This window comes from Egretta garzetta, unplaced genomic scaffold (genome assembly GCF_000687185.1).
Source record: "Egretta garzetta isolate BGI_Z169 unplaced genomic scaffold, ASM68718v1 scaffold975, whole genome shotgun sequence".
NCBI classification, from domain to species: Eukaryota; Metazoa; Chordata; class Aves; order Pelecaniformes; family Ardeidae; genus Egretta; species Egretta garzetta.
The window spans coordinates 226,820-242,183 of NW_009259633.1; the positions used below are offsets into that span (position 1 = coordinate 226,820).

The 15,364-nt window shown below is 50.0% G+C and overlaps 1 protein-coding gene across 1 annotated transcript in view; it reads right to left on the reverse strand.

Annotated features, from left to right (window-relative positions):
• PPIP5K1 (diphosphoinositol pentakisphosphate kinase 1) overlaps positions 1-15,364 on the reverse strand; it is a 47,682-nt gene that overhangs the window by 13,772 nt on the left and 18,546 nt on the right. Inside the window, 9 exon segments of the mRNA XM_035893985.1 lie at positions 2,372-2,494; positions 7,537-7,627; positions 8,705-8,869; positions 9,271-9,387; positions 10,671-10,778; positions 12,164-12,278; positions 12,776-12,903; positions 13,903-14,126; positions 14,752-14,893. Of these exon segments, the coding sequence (XP_035749878.1) occupies positions 2,372-2,494; positions 7,537-7,627; positions 8,705-8,869; positions 9,271-9,387; positions 10,671-10,778; positions 12,164-12,278; positions 12,776-12,903; positions 13,903-14,126; positions 14,752-14,893 (1,213 nt within the window).

Consider the following 15,364-nt stretch of genomic DNA (forward strand, 5'->3'; position numbering starts at 1 on the left):
TCAAAAAACAACAAAAAAAAAAAAAAAAAAAAAAAAAAAAAAAAGGCTGCAAACTTGTTTATTCCCACTCTGGGGATTCCTCAGCTATCGTGGGAAAGAACGGCCTGGATCAGACCATCTGTGCCTCGGATTTGTTGTGAGACTCCCGCCAATGGTATGCTTTGCTGCTATTTAGGATCTTTTAGGAAATATTAGAAAGTGTTTTTATTTCTCTTTCACGTTCCATGCACCCGTTCTACCTAGTGCACGGGGTCTGTGCACCCATCCCTCTACAGCAAGGTTAGGAGACACACGCAGCAATTTATGCTCCACACCCCCTTGGGCTTTGCTGGCTGCATCCCCTGACTTGGCCCAACAATGTACTGAAACCAACTCCCAGACTTGCTGCCACTTCCTTTGCCACCGTAACAGCCCTAACAATGGTTTTTCTTTCTTTAAGCTCAACAACTGGAGCGTGACAATCTTGTGTATACGTGCAATCCCCTGAGAGCGTCTGAGCCCTGGAGCTGCCGGCAGCCTGCGGGTAACCGTCCCCATCCCACCCCACGGCTCCCTGGCCTTTGCAGCACATTGATCCAAACAGTGCCACCACGCAGCTTGCTGGGTCCCTGGCTTCAGACAGGCTGACTTCAAATCACCGCCGTCGGCCAACTTTGCCCCAGCCTGAGGCCGGGACACAGCCCTCCACCCCAGTGTCCCTTAGCCCTCTTCCAGCCCCCAGCAAAGGCGACTGCAGAAACAAGGGCCATTTTAACTGCACCTGAGCAAGCCTTTGATGAAGGGCTATAAGCCATGCACCACACCTTGAAGCATCACAGCCATGAAAAAACATCAGAGTTCATGCAAAGATGCACTTCAGAGTCTGAAAGGGTTTAAAAATTATCAGCCTGGTGACTGCGAAAGAGGCCTGATGCAGATGTACTCCAAGAGCCTGCTGTAGCTGCTCTGTCACTATATTCAGCCCTGGTGACGTTTGGTTGTTTAAACCTTTGCTCAGTGTTTCACTGGTGCTCGTTTAAGCAGGCACATGCAGGCTAAGGGCTTATTTCGCATTCCAAACTACCCTCCCCAGAAGCAAACGCCCCTCTGCCGCCTCCTTGTTTTTCCAAGCCCCCTGCCTCTTCTTCACCACTGCTGTTACTGCAGCGAGGCGCTGGCAGCACAGGGTGCCACAGCACACCCAGGAACACGGCAAAAGCAGCGTCACATCAAGATGGGTAATTCTGGGCCACGTCAGTCGCACAGCGGTTAAACAGCTCTGCCTTTTAAGTTCTGCAGGGTACAACCGCGGCTCAGCACACGGAGACCTTGCCACTGAATTCAGGCTAACGCAGCTGGACCCTGCTCCAGACCTGGAATGCGAGTCCCCAGTTGCAGGCACGCTCCTACTACACAGCCAACAGAACGGCAGCACAGCACCCGGACCGAGCAGAATCTGGTCTGTTCCCAGCTGGGTACCAGCACCCTCTGGTGCTGCCGTGGGCTCGCGCTGCTTGCAGAGCTATGGAAGAAAAGCAGCCAGAGCCCTTGCTGGCCATTTTGCTGGCTCTCCTGACATTCACGCCCCTGTCTTGTGCCAAACACCATGGGCTGCTTCTGGGACCTACGAGCAGCCAGCATGTGCTGCCTTGAGCAGCCCAGACTGGTACAGCAGGGTTTAAAACCCTCCCAGTTCACCCTCCCAGTCTCTACCGCTCTCAGCCTGTTGTGGGCTGCGGAGCTCCCTGCAGAGTTGAGAAGCAACAGAATTTTCTCTTATGCCGTGAAAAGCAGCACAGAAGGCCGATGCAGGTAATGGCCTCCATACAACAGCGTTTGTGAGGTTCCAACAGGGCTGAGAATTGGAGAGCATCTTCCCACCCTGATTTGCTAGGCCATTTTCCTTGCCTCAAAATTGGACAAAAATCCCAACAGAAGGACAAAAACAACCTCCTGTTTTCCCAGAGGGCCCCAAACGACTGCCTTAATCATCTCCCCACCTCGTAATCTACCAGTGCTCCACAAAAGCTTTGTTTAGCATCAGCAAGGTCACCAAGGTAAGCAAGATGATGTGATGTGCTGGATTTCCATACCAGGACTAACCTATTTAATATCTAGACCAACAAATCCTTCTCAACAACAGCGAGTTGTATGAAAGCATCAGGCCAAAATCAGAGCCCAGCAATACCGCACACCAGCATAAAACTCCTCACGCAACATCAGCCCCTGTCTTGTCCTAGCAAGGATCACAATTTCTCGGGACAGGATAAAGTGCATGACTGCAGACACACTCAACCGTCACTCTGCTCCGCAGTAAAGCCCTCGCCCCAGCAGCGTCCTGAGGCACCAAAGTCCATACATTAAGCACCTGTGGCCCGGGGAACGCACATACCGTCTTTGTACGTCAGGCTGCTGGCAAACTTTTTGCCATGGCTGCGCGCGTAGTCCTGGAGGTTGGGGGCACTGGAGGAGCCTCCCAGCACAGTGGTGCTAAACAGGCCGGTGCATTGCGACCCTGGAAAGGCATGGAAGGTGTTAGTATTGTATCTCCACCGCATGCAACTACAGAAAAGCAGGGTTAGTCAAAGAATGAGGGATGAACTGGCCACTTCGCAGGCAATCTCAGGGGGGAAAAAACAAAAATGACACTGGGGAGCACAGGGAGGCAGCATTCTCCATTCCAAATTCAGCAGTGTCAAATGCACAACAGGTAGCCCAAAACTCAGCACGAGGAAAGTTCCTAACTCCATCCATGGGTTTATTTCCCTTTGGCTTTCTTGCCCCAACCTAGGAGAAACATCTCAACACCCTCCAGGCAGCAAATCTACAAACTCCCGTCAGAGAAGCCAGGATGCCACATCACTGACATTCATGCCACAGGGCTTCTGTTCTCTGCCTTTCTGCCCTTCCTCTTTGGAAAGCTCCTTCTTCTGTAGGACACCGGGAAGAACGGCCTGCCTGATCTGTTGTTCAAGCGTGGATCAATCACCCTGTCAAGCAGTCAGGAAAGCGATGTGACCAGAGAGCGCTCTCACAAGCTGCTGCCCAGATATTTCACATCCGCTGGGTCACGCCTTGCTGCTCCAACTACCCTCGCAAAGCACCCGATGCGCACACAGCACGGACCTTTGCTTACCCTTGGCGAGGGATATGGCATGCGAGATGGTCTCGTGCACAGGAGGGCAACCTAATACCAGCGGCTGCTGGCGTTTGCTTCTCCAAGGCACAGTGTTCTGCAGAGTTATTGACTTTATGCGATATTTAGGGAACATCGGGCATTTGAAATAGGATTCTCTTGACTGGGGAAAGCAACTGTGAGTAAGACAAAACCTTACTACAGGCCAGGCAATGCCACTGACTGGCTATAAATTCTCTGCTAAACTGTCTTGATGCTGCATTCTGTACTGAGAATACCAACTGCTAAACCCGACATTGCTCCCACATACAAAAGGCTTCCAGAAACAAGCAGGTTAATCTTGTTCCACCCTGTCTGTCAAGGCAGAAACCCGACACGCTGCCTGTTAGTGTTTAACTGCAAGAGTGCAGCTGTTGCTACTGCTAAAGAGATCCTGCCTATATCACACGCAGCTCTCAATCCTAAAATACAGCACCACAGCACGGCTTAGTTTGGAAGGAACCTCTGGAGGCGTCTATTCCCAATGCTCCAGCAAGGCCAGCTTGGATCAGCTTGCCAGGGCTTGTCCAGTCAAGCTTTGAGTATCTCCAAGAAAGGAGATTTCACAGCCTCTGGGCCCCTGCTCCAATATCTGGCACATGCATGGTGAAAGACTTGTTCCTCCTAGCTAAGTGGCATTTCCCATGCTGCAACCTGTGCCTGCTGGCTCTCATCCTACCACCACACACCCTGAAGGACAGCATCTCCATCTTCTCTGTAACCTCCCATTTTAGGTGGTTGGGCAGCATCGGGGTCTCCACTCCCCGCAGCTTCCGATCTGAACAAGCCCTGCTCTCTCAGCTCTTCCCACCAGCTGCGCGCTTCAGCCCCCGACCACCTCCGCTGCCCCTTCCTGGGCTCACAGCTGCTACCTGCACACCCTTCTTGTGCTGGGGGGCCCAGGACGTGACCGCAGCCCTGCAGGCACAGTCCCACAAGGGGTGAACAGAGGGGAAGAACGAAATTCCCCAGCCTCATGGCTGTACTCCTGCTAATCCAGCAGAGCATGCCGTTGGTCGCCTTTGGTGTACGGACACCCTGCTGCCCCACGTTTGCTCCCTGCTCTTCGGGACGCCAGCTCTTGCTCTGTAAAACTCCTCTTCAGCCAGAGCTTCTTTGGAGGAAACACACAGACCCCGAGTTTTGAGTTACTCACATGTAAGCTCAGCCTAAGCTGACAATACCTGCTCCTGGGAACAGTGGGGGATGACTGAGAGTTCTCATGCACTGAATTTAAGCTGCTCCAGCACTGTGACACTGCTGGTAGCGTTCCACAGGACAGACTAGCACGTACGTGTCCTGGGACAAACAGACAAAAAACCCTTGCCTGCAAGGTGACCGATACACAAGTCCTAGAAAATTTTCTCCTAAGGCTTTAAATTGCAGCTCAGTGCTGACTCAGCCAACTGGAATCTGTCAGAATGCAAACAAAACTGCGTCAAGCAGCAGCCAGGACCACACTCTGTATCGTCCTTCCACAGCTTAAAAACAAACCAACAACAACAAAACCAGCAGGCTTGTTTACTGGCAGATAAAAATGGAACAGGGATTTTTATGACTTTCTATCTTGAGCAACCTCACACCACAAATCATTAAGCTCAGGACACCCCGCTGTTCCTGCTGTCCTACAGTAGGCAGAGGCATTTTGTTAGCGCCCTTAAGCCAGAAGAGAATTTACAAAGATGACTCTCTGGACGGCAGCAGTTGTCTACAGAGAGCTCTAGGAGACCACCATAGCCAAAGCTCACACACACAGGTATCCTAAAGAATGGAATGGAACACCAGCCATTTGGGTTTAAGATGTAACAGCATTTGCTAGAAATTACTATATGTGCTGGATCTTTTTTGTGTATTTAATTTTCAGATGTACCTTCAGTGTTTCAGATGTTTAAAAACTGAAATGTGAATCTCAGCACGAAGCTTCAGCCCACTGGCAATACACCACCTCTATTGCTCCAGCAGCAAGGACGGATTTTACCCCATTCTGAAGTGTTTTTGCAAGCAAAAAAAAAGGCACCGAAACTTCCCTAGGCTTCCCAAGCTCAAAGCACGCACACTATTGCCCACAGCCCACAATAATGCACGTGCTCCTGCCCGGAAAAATGCGGCACACTCCAAAGCATCGCTTTGTGTAGACAAAGCAAGCTGCAGCCGCCCCTTTTCCAAACAGGCATTTCATTTTTTAAGTTACAGTAAAGACACACTGATGGCAGGTACGGCAGCAGGGTTATTCTAGGAGCTCGGTCCCGCTCCCCACTCTCGCATGCCTCAGCAGATGAGGTTATATCTGAACAGACCTTCTCCCAGAGACGACGATAGCCAGCCACTGACAAGGTCAGGCCACAGGAGCCAGGCTCCATTTCAGAGCAGCTCGGACAGAGCAGGCAGTTTCTGAATGAAGCCCCTCACAGCACAGCTGCTGAGACAAGCATGAAAGCCAAAGTTCAAGCTCCCACGAGTTCTCTATCATTTCTCCCAGAAAGAGCACATTTCAGATCCTAAAATGGGAAGAAATCAGATTTCGACAAAACACGCAGGAAAGGAATCGGGAGGATTCCTTGAAGAGCTTGACTTGTACAGGTGAAGAGGCATCATTCTTCGTAACAGTTCTCCAGTTAAGAGAAATCCAGAGAAACACAGACACCCTAATAACCCGGGACTGTGCGAGCGAGTGCTGCACCACGGGGCTCTCCTGCTCAACCCTTCTGTGCCTGCAGCTGCAAGGCTCTGCAGAAAAGAACGATGCTGGGCTGGGGATCCAGCCAGGGGCAAATGCCTCAGAACAGGTCTATCGATTCCTACTCAAAGTTCTGCCCCTGCAGAGCTTCACAGTTGGGAGTGTGACCACCAAAGGCTTCCCAGCAAGATGGGCATGAACCTGAAATTAAACCTGCCGGGATCACATTTCAGATTTTGCTGTCAAGTGAAAATAGTACTGTACAGGGGTCCAGTAGGGCAGCAGGCACCTCCATCACCCAAACAGACATTCTTCAGAAACCTGGAAAGGGCTGTAGTGAATAGGCTGCAATATCTGCACTCCAGAGCACGTGCTTCTGGTACCCAGACATCCAAGCAGCAAAGACAGTCTGCACATAGCATTTGATGTACTCGGTAATTCTCCAAGCCCTTCCTTGACCGAGTGCCATCTCAGAAATTCTCATATCACACGGATTCACAGAGTAACCACAGGGTTCTTCAAGCCTAAGAAAGGCAGTGTATTACAGCTTCCTTCATCCTGCAGGCGGTCTGTGAAAGGCAGAATAAGTAGATGCACCACATGAAACAGCACATTCAAAATCCAGTATAGCCAAGGCCCTTGTCCCTTTATGAAAGTAATATGCATCAGCCATTCCTTCTTAGATTTTTCCAACCAGCTGGGAGCATGGCTGGCAGACTCCAGGGATGCCTCCTACCCGCTCTGAAGAAAACTCCCTTTACTTGGTAAGAATTAGCTTCCAAAGCAGCAGCTCATTCAAAAGTGACAAAGAAATGATCAGGCCTTTCAGAAGTCTCTCGGCTGCAGGATGTCAACAAGAGTAAAGAACTGATGGCCAGAATTGTTGCAAGTCTACAGCCATGCCATAATGCAAAAATGGTTTTAAAGAAAAGAAAGTGGGCATTTCCACCTCCTGGTGCTTACTAGTCACCTGCAAGATCTGGGTTTCACAGCTATCTTTGAACCTCATGACAGCAAAGACAGCTTTTCACCTTCCAAATAGATCTTGCTTTAGCAAAAGTATTTCAGGAAGAACTTCAACGATTAAGACACAGTTTAGGTTAGGATGACAGGGAACGGTACTCTCAGGGACAGGCAGAGAACACCAAGCGCCCCAAAATTCTTTCTTCAACTGGCTCCCTTGCAAAGAACGGCTAACCAGGGACGTCAGCTCAGAGAGAGAGCTGTCAAACACTGCTGCAGACGACAGATCTGTTCCATACAAGAGATCTTTATGAAGCAAAGGTAGAAATATAATCGTCTTACACGCAGAGCGGCTTTGCACATAAACTACTGTTTTGCAGGGCAGAAAGCATGCTAGTTCTCACGTAAAATCATCTCTTCCTCCTAAGTTCAGGAGTGGTTTAACAAATGATAATAGCATGGAACCAGAAGGCCAACCTGCAAACACGCAGCTGGCTCTGTCGCTCCCGTGCTATGAAGGATGAAAGGTGCATCTTCTGTTGCTAGGAGCTGAAGGAGAAGATCATACACAAAAGGCAATTCAGTCTCTACAGCAGCCTAAACAGTAACACTAAAAGACAACATAATGCACACAGAGACATACGAGGAACTTAAGCCAGATGCATATGTGGAGAGACAGACAGATGCCCACAGACATACAGAGGTACCGGCAAGCAGGCCGGTTACAGGTCGAGTACAGTACCTAAGCCACTTTGCTTCATCTCAGAAGACTGCCTGGAGTAAGTGCTGAAGAGGCGGTAACCTCCTGATTTGGAAGAAGATTCAGATAGCACCTGCAAAGACAGACAGTATAATCAGTGTCGTGCTCCGAGTTACCCACTGCTCTCGAAAGCCCTTATACATCAACTGAAGGTAAAGAAAGTACGTCTCTTCCTTAAAATCACCATTTTCACAAAGCATAAAGGTACTCATATAGCTAAGGTTGTGATAGTGCACGCTCAGTTTTAATTAGGGTTGGGTTGTGGAACGTACTTTCAAAACTATTAAAGGATTCATGGACTGAGCTCCCTATTTCCCGAGACTGGGACATAGATTTCCTCCTTCAGCAGCAGGGAAGTGTACCCCCTTAACTTAGCACGTGCCTGTTACAACAGCCCCCGAGTGCTGCATGCAAGATTACATCACGAGTGACACAGCGATGGAAGCCAGCTAGCAAACGCCTCAAGCCCTAACTCTGCTGTCACTGGTCAGAAAACAGATAGCAAAAATGCCTGCAAAACCCCTCTGAAGGGAGGGGCGACTTCTAGAGCACTTTGAAAGTGCCAGCTACCTGCTGGCCATGAAGCTAGCCTCACAACACGCAACGGCTCCAAGGGAGAGAAGTAAGAACAGTAAAATCGATCTTTGTTACTATAGGTCAGCGACAGTCCTAAGCCCTGTGAGAGCTTAAACACTCTGTAATAAACCCACGAGCTGGCAGGGACCTCCCGCTTGCATGAGATCTCAGATGGGAGACAGGAACAAGAAACGTGGAGCTGAACTGTGAGAGGCAAAGGCTGGACTCTAAGGGAAGGCACAGATGCCACCACTGCTATGTGAAGAGGTTGCAGGCAATCTCATAGCTGGTCACACAGATGCCTCTTACCGAACAAGTAATCCAAATCATTCTTGTGCTTCTCAAGCAGTTCCTTACCTGCTCTGCCTCATCAATTCCTCTGACCCGTGTTCCCCCTCTCCTTCCTCAATGAGGAAGAGTCTAGGAGGTCTGCCTTCCAAAAAATTCCTCTTTAACTTCTGCAGATCCTTTCCCAGAATCAACTCAAACTCTGGCACAGTAAAAGGAACACCAGGAAACCAAAACCCAGCAAAAGACCTTCCTTAGAACCACCATGGGTACCCAGAGCAGTTACCTCCATGGACCCTGTCTTCCGGTTCCTGATCAGCGGTGATCTTCGCTGAATGCTAACGGGCTCGGAAGGCTGCAGAGACCTTTGCTGTGCGTGATCTGGCTCATCGATGCCCTTCTCTTTGGAGAGGTCTTCCAGGCTGCCTTGGTCTGCTTTCTTGTCCTCATTCTGTGGTAAGGAAACATTGACACCTACAGGCACATGGCCTTCGCAAGCACTGCCCAAGCACTGACTCCAGCCTTCGATCTCCCAGCTTGCCAAGCTCCCGAGGATACCACCTTGGGTCTCCCAGCTCTGCCGAGCTCCCGAGGATACCACCTTGGGTCTCCCAGCTCTGCCGAGCTCCCGAGGATACCGGCATTCTCAAAGACTGCCCTGACCAACCCTCGGAGTTAGGCAGGGAACATAACCTGCCAGCAGCCTGCCAGCACAAGAGGAAGGTCAGAGAAAAATTTGCTGCTGGAGGCTGGAGGGCAGCAGAGCCCAGCAGAGCAGCAAGGCTGCTGACGGGCCTGTGCTCGCAACATTGCGGGCAGGCAGGGTAGCCTGCGCCTGGGCAGCGTGCTCACCTCCGCGGAGGCAGGCCGAAAGCCAAACCCCGTGGGCACGTTTCTGTCTTCCTCACAGCCTTTCACGCCAGGGCTGAAATGCAGCTCCACATGGAAACGCTCTTCTGAAGATGGGTCCTGTGGACAGGAGGCATGGGGAATAAGTAAATAAAGAAAAATCAGTCCCAATGTCAGCATAGGCCATGGTCTGGACCTGGGCCACCCTGCCATGCCGGTGCAGCACACATCCCAAGCGCATCCTTTTGGAAGGAAAGCGGAAGCAACAAGAAACCACAAACATAATGGCCCTGGGCTCTTCTCACCCAAAAGGACAGCCCTTGTGGGCACAAAGCTGAGGCATTCAGATTGTTGTTATTTTGTGCAACAGCCACCAGAGGACCCAAACAGAACCGGGCTACATGTATGTGTGTGTGTATATATATGCACACACACAAGCCTAGAACATAGCCCCTTCCAGCCCATTCTGTCACAGAACCAGCACATGCTGGGGCATTGGTTCCCTCCTGCACCTTTAGTTGGGTTGTTCCAAGATTTAAGTAACTGTCTCCAACATTAATTCTTTTTTAGGGTTTGTTTGGTTTTTTTTTAAGGGAAGCCAGAGGTTTTGCAGTATCTGGCGCTAACGATGTAAGCCCAAAAGCTTCACCATCTCTCCCCACTCACAGATTTACCCTCCTCCTAAGAGCTCTACACTGAGGTTTTGGGGTTTTCTGACAAACAGCACTAGGAAATATTTCACTGCTATCGTTAAAACCCCACATCAGCTCTGCGCATACAAAACTCTACCTCCATAGCATATGGAGGACAGGGACAGCTCCCCTCATACAGCCTCCTGCAGCACGGGACCCGAGCCACATAACCTGGGATTCGGCATGCGCAAGTCGGTGCCAAACCTGCTTACGGTCATCACCACCAGCTTCCACATTCCGGCTGGTTTTTAAATGATTCTCTTTATTTCCTGAAGATAACAGTATATAAGCCCCTAACTATATCAGTATTTTTTTTAAATAAAAAGGTTTATGAATGTGGAATTTCTGGATATTTTCTAGACATATTTGGAAAAAACTGCCAAATAGAATTTGTTTTCATTCTTTATTTTTCCTACTGTTCATTTGTAACTAATATTAAGAAACAGCAAATTATTTCTGCTTTAAGAAACACTTTGAAATAGATAGCACTGATTACTGGAGATTGGTGTTACTGCTCGGGGTGGCATTCCGCTTACATGCAACAGGCATTAGCTAGGCCACTGCCTCCCACCCGAAAACCAAAACTAGCAGTTGTGTTAATGATCCATCCACCTTATTCACAGGTGGAGAGAGCTCAGGTACAAACTTCCCAGCTGAACTCATCTCTCTGGGACGGCAGGAAGGGTTTCCTCCTACAGCTACATCCCTCACCTTGTTGTTGTCCTCGTAGAGCATGATAACAATCTGGGTCATGTAGTTCAGCTCTGAGATAGCACTCAAATAGTCCATGGCTCTCTTCCACTGCTGGTCTTTGTTTTCCTGATATATACACATAAACAGTCGCATGGAATAAGCAACAGCAGACACCTTGCAGCATCCAGTGAAATGGGTCTGAGAGAGTTTGTCTCTCCACAAGATAACAACATTGTCAGGACAAGAACACCTTGCTTAACTTGCATGGAGAGAGACGACCTTGCAACGAGGGCAGGGTGCTTACAGTAAGGAGCAACTGCATAGAGGGACACTAGAGCTACCCATACAGCCCACGTGCAGGTGAGCACATCCAGCCGCAAGCCCCCTCTGCCATGCTGACTGGAGAGATGCAGAGCCCACAGCAGGTTCCCGACACGCTCATTCTCAAATAGTGGCCTACAGAACGGAATATTTCAGAGTAATCTCAAAAAAAGCACAAAGGATGAACTTGTGCTAACAAGGGACCATGGGAAGCTGCTTTCACATGATGCTGGATGAAAGGTCTACAGAGCCACGCAGGAGCCTTGGGCTCCACGAGGCAGGGCAGCCCACCCCCCACTGCTAGAGAATGACCGTACCTGAGGGGCCACTCATGCTGCTATGGAGCATCCCACCACCTTGATGGACATGAAATGAACCCCACCGGTACAAACGAACCCAGATGCGGCCTAATACCCTTGTGCTGGCAACACAGCATCCTCTGACACTCAAGCTGGGGAATAAAGTAGCATCGTATTCTGTGAGCAATTCAGGGCAAGTACTTGCATGACCGCTGCCTACAGATGCACTGAGCTTCCACAGACATCCGAAGTCTTGCCTGCTAAGCAAGCCCAAACTCTCACGGCATTTCAAAACACCATGCTTATAAATGGGTCTGCACACCAATTCCTTCAGGAAGGAGCTCATGAGAGCAAGCAAAGGTTGGATTGGATGAGTTAGTCCCCTAAAAACGTGTAATCTGTCCCTCTGGTAGATAGCACCCCCTATGCATTTGCAACCTCACGTCACTTCCTCTGTAAGCAAACGCATTTTCTTGACTTCAAATTGACAGAAAGTCACTAAATAACAGGGCTGAGCTCTTGAAATAAAGGGTTGAAGGAAGCAGGAAGAGAGAAATTCCCTCATCCCCATCGCCCTGTACCGCTATCCTATACGGGTCAGTGGTGTGCTCATCCGAAACCAGCAGGCCAGCTCCTGAAGAAAAGATGCCTCTGCACAAGCAAGGCAGGCAGTGTCAGGCTGAGGGAGAACAGTCTCCGACATGCCAGGGAGGCAGGGAGCTGCAGCATGCAAACACAGCAGAGATGGACTTGGCCAGAGGCCACCGATGAACATCATTGCTGGGGGAGCTGACTAGAGGGGCAACCTACAAACATACACCATCCACCTTGGAAAGGGCTGCTGAAGAAAAGCAGGGAGGCTTACTCTGTGAGCATTGCTGGGACACTTACATCCAGGAGCCCCCCATAGCGGAAGATACTGAGCAGAGAGTGCACGTGGCTCTCACTGGTGAAGTAGAGCCGTGTCCGAACATGGCGACCTGGTGACAGAACTCCTCTTGAGTACCTAAACCAAAATCAGCCCAGCGTTACTCATAGCCTGCCAATGAATTGCCATATACCATACGGCAGTATTCCCACACGCTTGATGGAAGAAGACAACCCCACGCTGGGAACTGTCAAAGAGCAGCAGAAACAGAACAAACAGCGAGAGCGCTGGGCACAGAAGGAACAAGTTTTATGGTATCCTAATGGAGACACATGGTGGGGCAGAGGTGGCCTCATCATACTGGCACTGGCCACTTGCAGAGACAGGGATGAAGGCACCACCATCCAACTACAACGGGTTTAAGCTTCTGGGGCACTGTGCTCCCGCTCAGCAGTCTCAATGTGCCCTTCCCTTTCCCTTCTAGTTCTAGGAGCACCAATACGCCTCCCTCTTGGTGTCTCTTTCAGCGCATGTTCAGTGCCTCCTTCCACACCAGTACACCCCCCAGCATGGTTCCCACACACTGCTCCAAAGCTGCCCCCCCCACCAGCAGGAGCATGCAGCACAATCCTTACAAGGGATGGAGTTTGTTGACAGACTCATCTTCATGGGTTCTCTGTAGGTCCAACTGGATCTTTTTAATGAGAGGAAGACAAAAGCCAATAGCAATCTCCAGTTTCTCCTCCTTATTAATCCCATATTCCTGCAGGAACAAAACAATAGATACCCTTTGAGCCCTGGTGCTTTGCCACATCCTCACATGAAAGGAGGCTGGACTTCAACAGCCCTGTCCAAAACCACCACTACAGTTAAACAAGGACAGAATGAGAAACGTCACTCAGCACTTTTCTCTTTTTTTTTTTTTATCCCCTGCATATTGCAGAGGGTAACCGAGGACGGAGACTCCTCGAAGAATCCCAGTCTGTCTAGACATGGTCGTCAGTGTTCTTCCAACAGCTGAGAGGTGCAGGTGCCATCAGGGAGCCTCCTCTCACGACACACAGACTTACACCCTGTCCTGGCACAAGCATTAATGCAACAACGGCTATTTGCAAAGATAAAGCCTGGAGCACTGTGCTGGCAACAGCCAGACTGCACCTTGTCGGGAACGCTGTGAAAAAGTCTAAGAGACCACTTCTGTTCTATGTGGGCACAAGTGCAACTGGACCTCACTGGTAGGAGCTCATCCCACATAAATGAAGCATTTCTGCCAGAAACGGGACAGAAATCAGTGAATAAAGGGATCCACTGCATGTGGCCCTGCTTTCCCCTCCTGTGTTCATGGGCATAAACTGTGTGAGAAGCAAGCCAACTCTGCACGCTGGACAAGTTTAGTTTGACACGAATACCAAACTTGCCAGAACAAGCCTTCACGTCAACACAGAAATCTCCCTTCCCCTATACAGCCTTGTGCGTGGAGAAGGGGATGCTGCTATAGCACACACAGCCTGCAGCTGTGCTCTGATGCACTACAAAGAACAGCGCAAAGCTGCTGTGTCAGCCATTTGCTGTTCTGGCGCTGTCAGAATCCTCACCCAGGAAGCCAGCCCTGCCATGTCTTAAGCCGTAAATGGTTTTGGCCTTATACAAATGCCAAGAGATACACCTGAAAAATACCTGTGGTCTGTGCAGGAAAAGACAGGGGAAGGGTCAGCAGCAGGCACCGCAGAAGACATGGTCACACAGGCAAAACAGGCTGTACCTGGGGTATGATCACATCTGCCAGGGCTTTGGAGAGTTTGAAGAGCTCGGCCGTGCCTTCCAGTTTCAGCGCACAGTTGTGCTGTACATCGTACTTGATGCAGTCATAGATATCGGGGATCTTGCTGATGTCATAGCGCCCATTCTTCATGCGGAAGTCTCGCTCCAGCTTACTCCAGCGTTGCAGCATCAGTTCCAAAGTCTCGCTGTGGTACAGCTGCAGGTCTGCACAGCAGAAAACACCAAACCACATTCACACCCCGACTGCTTCTGCGCAGATTTCAACTGACAGCTATGACTGACTCCTCCCAGCACAGAAGGGCTCCAGCTATTACGTCACCCACAGGAATCCTCGAGTGGAAAAGCCACTGGACCTGTTGCAGAGTTTTAACCTGGAGCAACAGGCTACTTCCAAAGCACTTGAGAAAAGCGAAACTGCTTGCCTGTTGGCTCATGCCTGCCACGAATCGTGTAAATGTCCCACAGATGCCTTTCTAAAGCCTCTGGGCTCATATTCAGAAAGTTCTTAGAGATGAGCAAATTGTGACTGAAAACCTGGCTCTTTCTAGTCTTGAGCTCCCCTCCAGGAAATGCTTGGTAAAAAATCAGGCATACCTTTGCAGGCTGTACTGCTGCTGCTTACCTTCACTCCAAACCCAAGACGCACGTACCCTTTCCTTTACATTACAGCTCGCTCCAACAGTAGTTGGAAGCGGAATAGGAGCCTTATACATCGATAGCACAGAATTTCACTTTAGAATTTCTTTGCTACAGACAAACATAAGCCATAGTGGTGTTTGGGAGCTCCGAAGTGACTCTGCTCCAGACGCTTTCCAGTTCTGATGCTCACCTGCAGATTTTGGGTCTTCCAGACGTTTCTGTATCTGGGAGGTGAGATTCTCAATCAGGGTGAACACCTGGTTACAGACCTCCACCGGGTTCTGGATGAACGTCATGGAGTTGAGCAGGGAGGCACTGCCTGTGGGTGCTAGCTGAGAGGAGGTACCAGTACAGATTCGTTAGCATCTTTACAAACGGGGAACACACAACATCCGCCTTTTGCAGCTGCGCTGCCTTCTGATTAGGCACAAAAGTTGTGCTTCCATAATAGTGTAATGAACGGGCCTGTTCCTTGGGGTAGTGAGGCGTGTTTTAAAAGCTTCCTTAGGACCAAACTCGGAGGGAGCAAACAACTGCTCCTACCAGATGGGACCTCCCTCCACCCACAATATCTACTCTTGCATTGCTCTGCTTCTGTGCTTGAGCAGAAGGGCTCCATAGAGGTTTTAAGTAGCTCTTTGAGGTGATAAATATGTTCCTTAATAGTAATGGATTTCACTCCAGTAACCAAATCTGAGTCTGGGAAAAACAGTGTTTTGGGGGCTTGTTGGAGAAGCAGCTACAGTGCTGTTACTGGTTGCTGGGCTGGATGTAGCCCACGCTCTCTCCTCTGCAAGGATCAG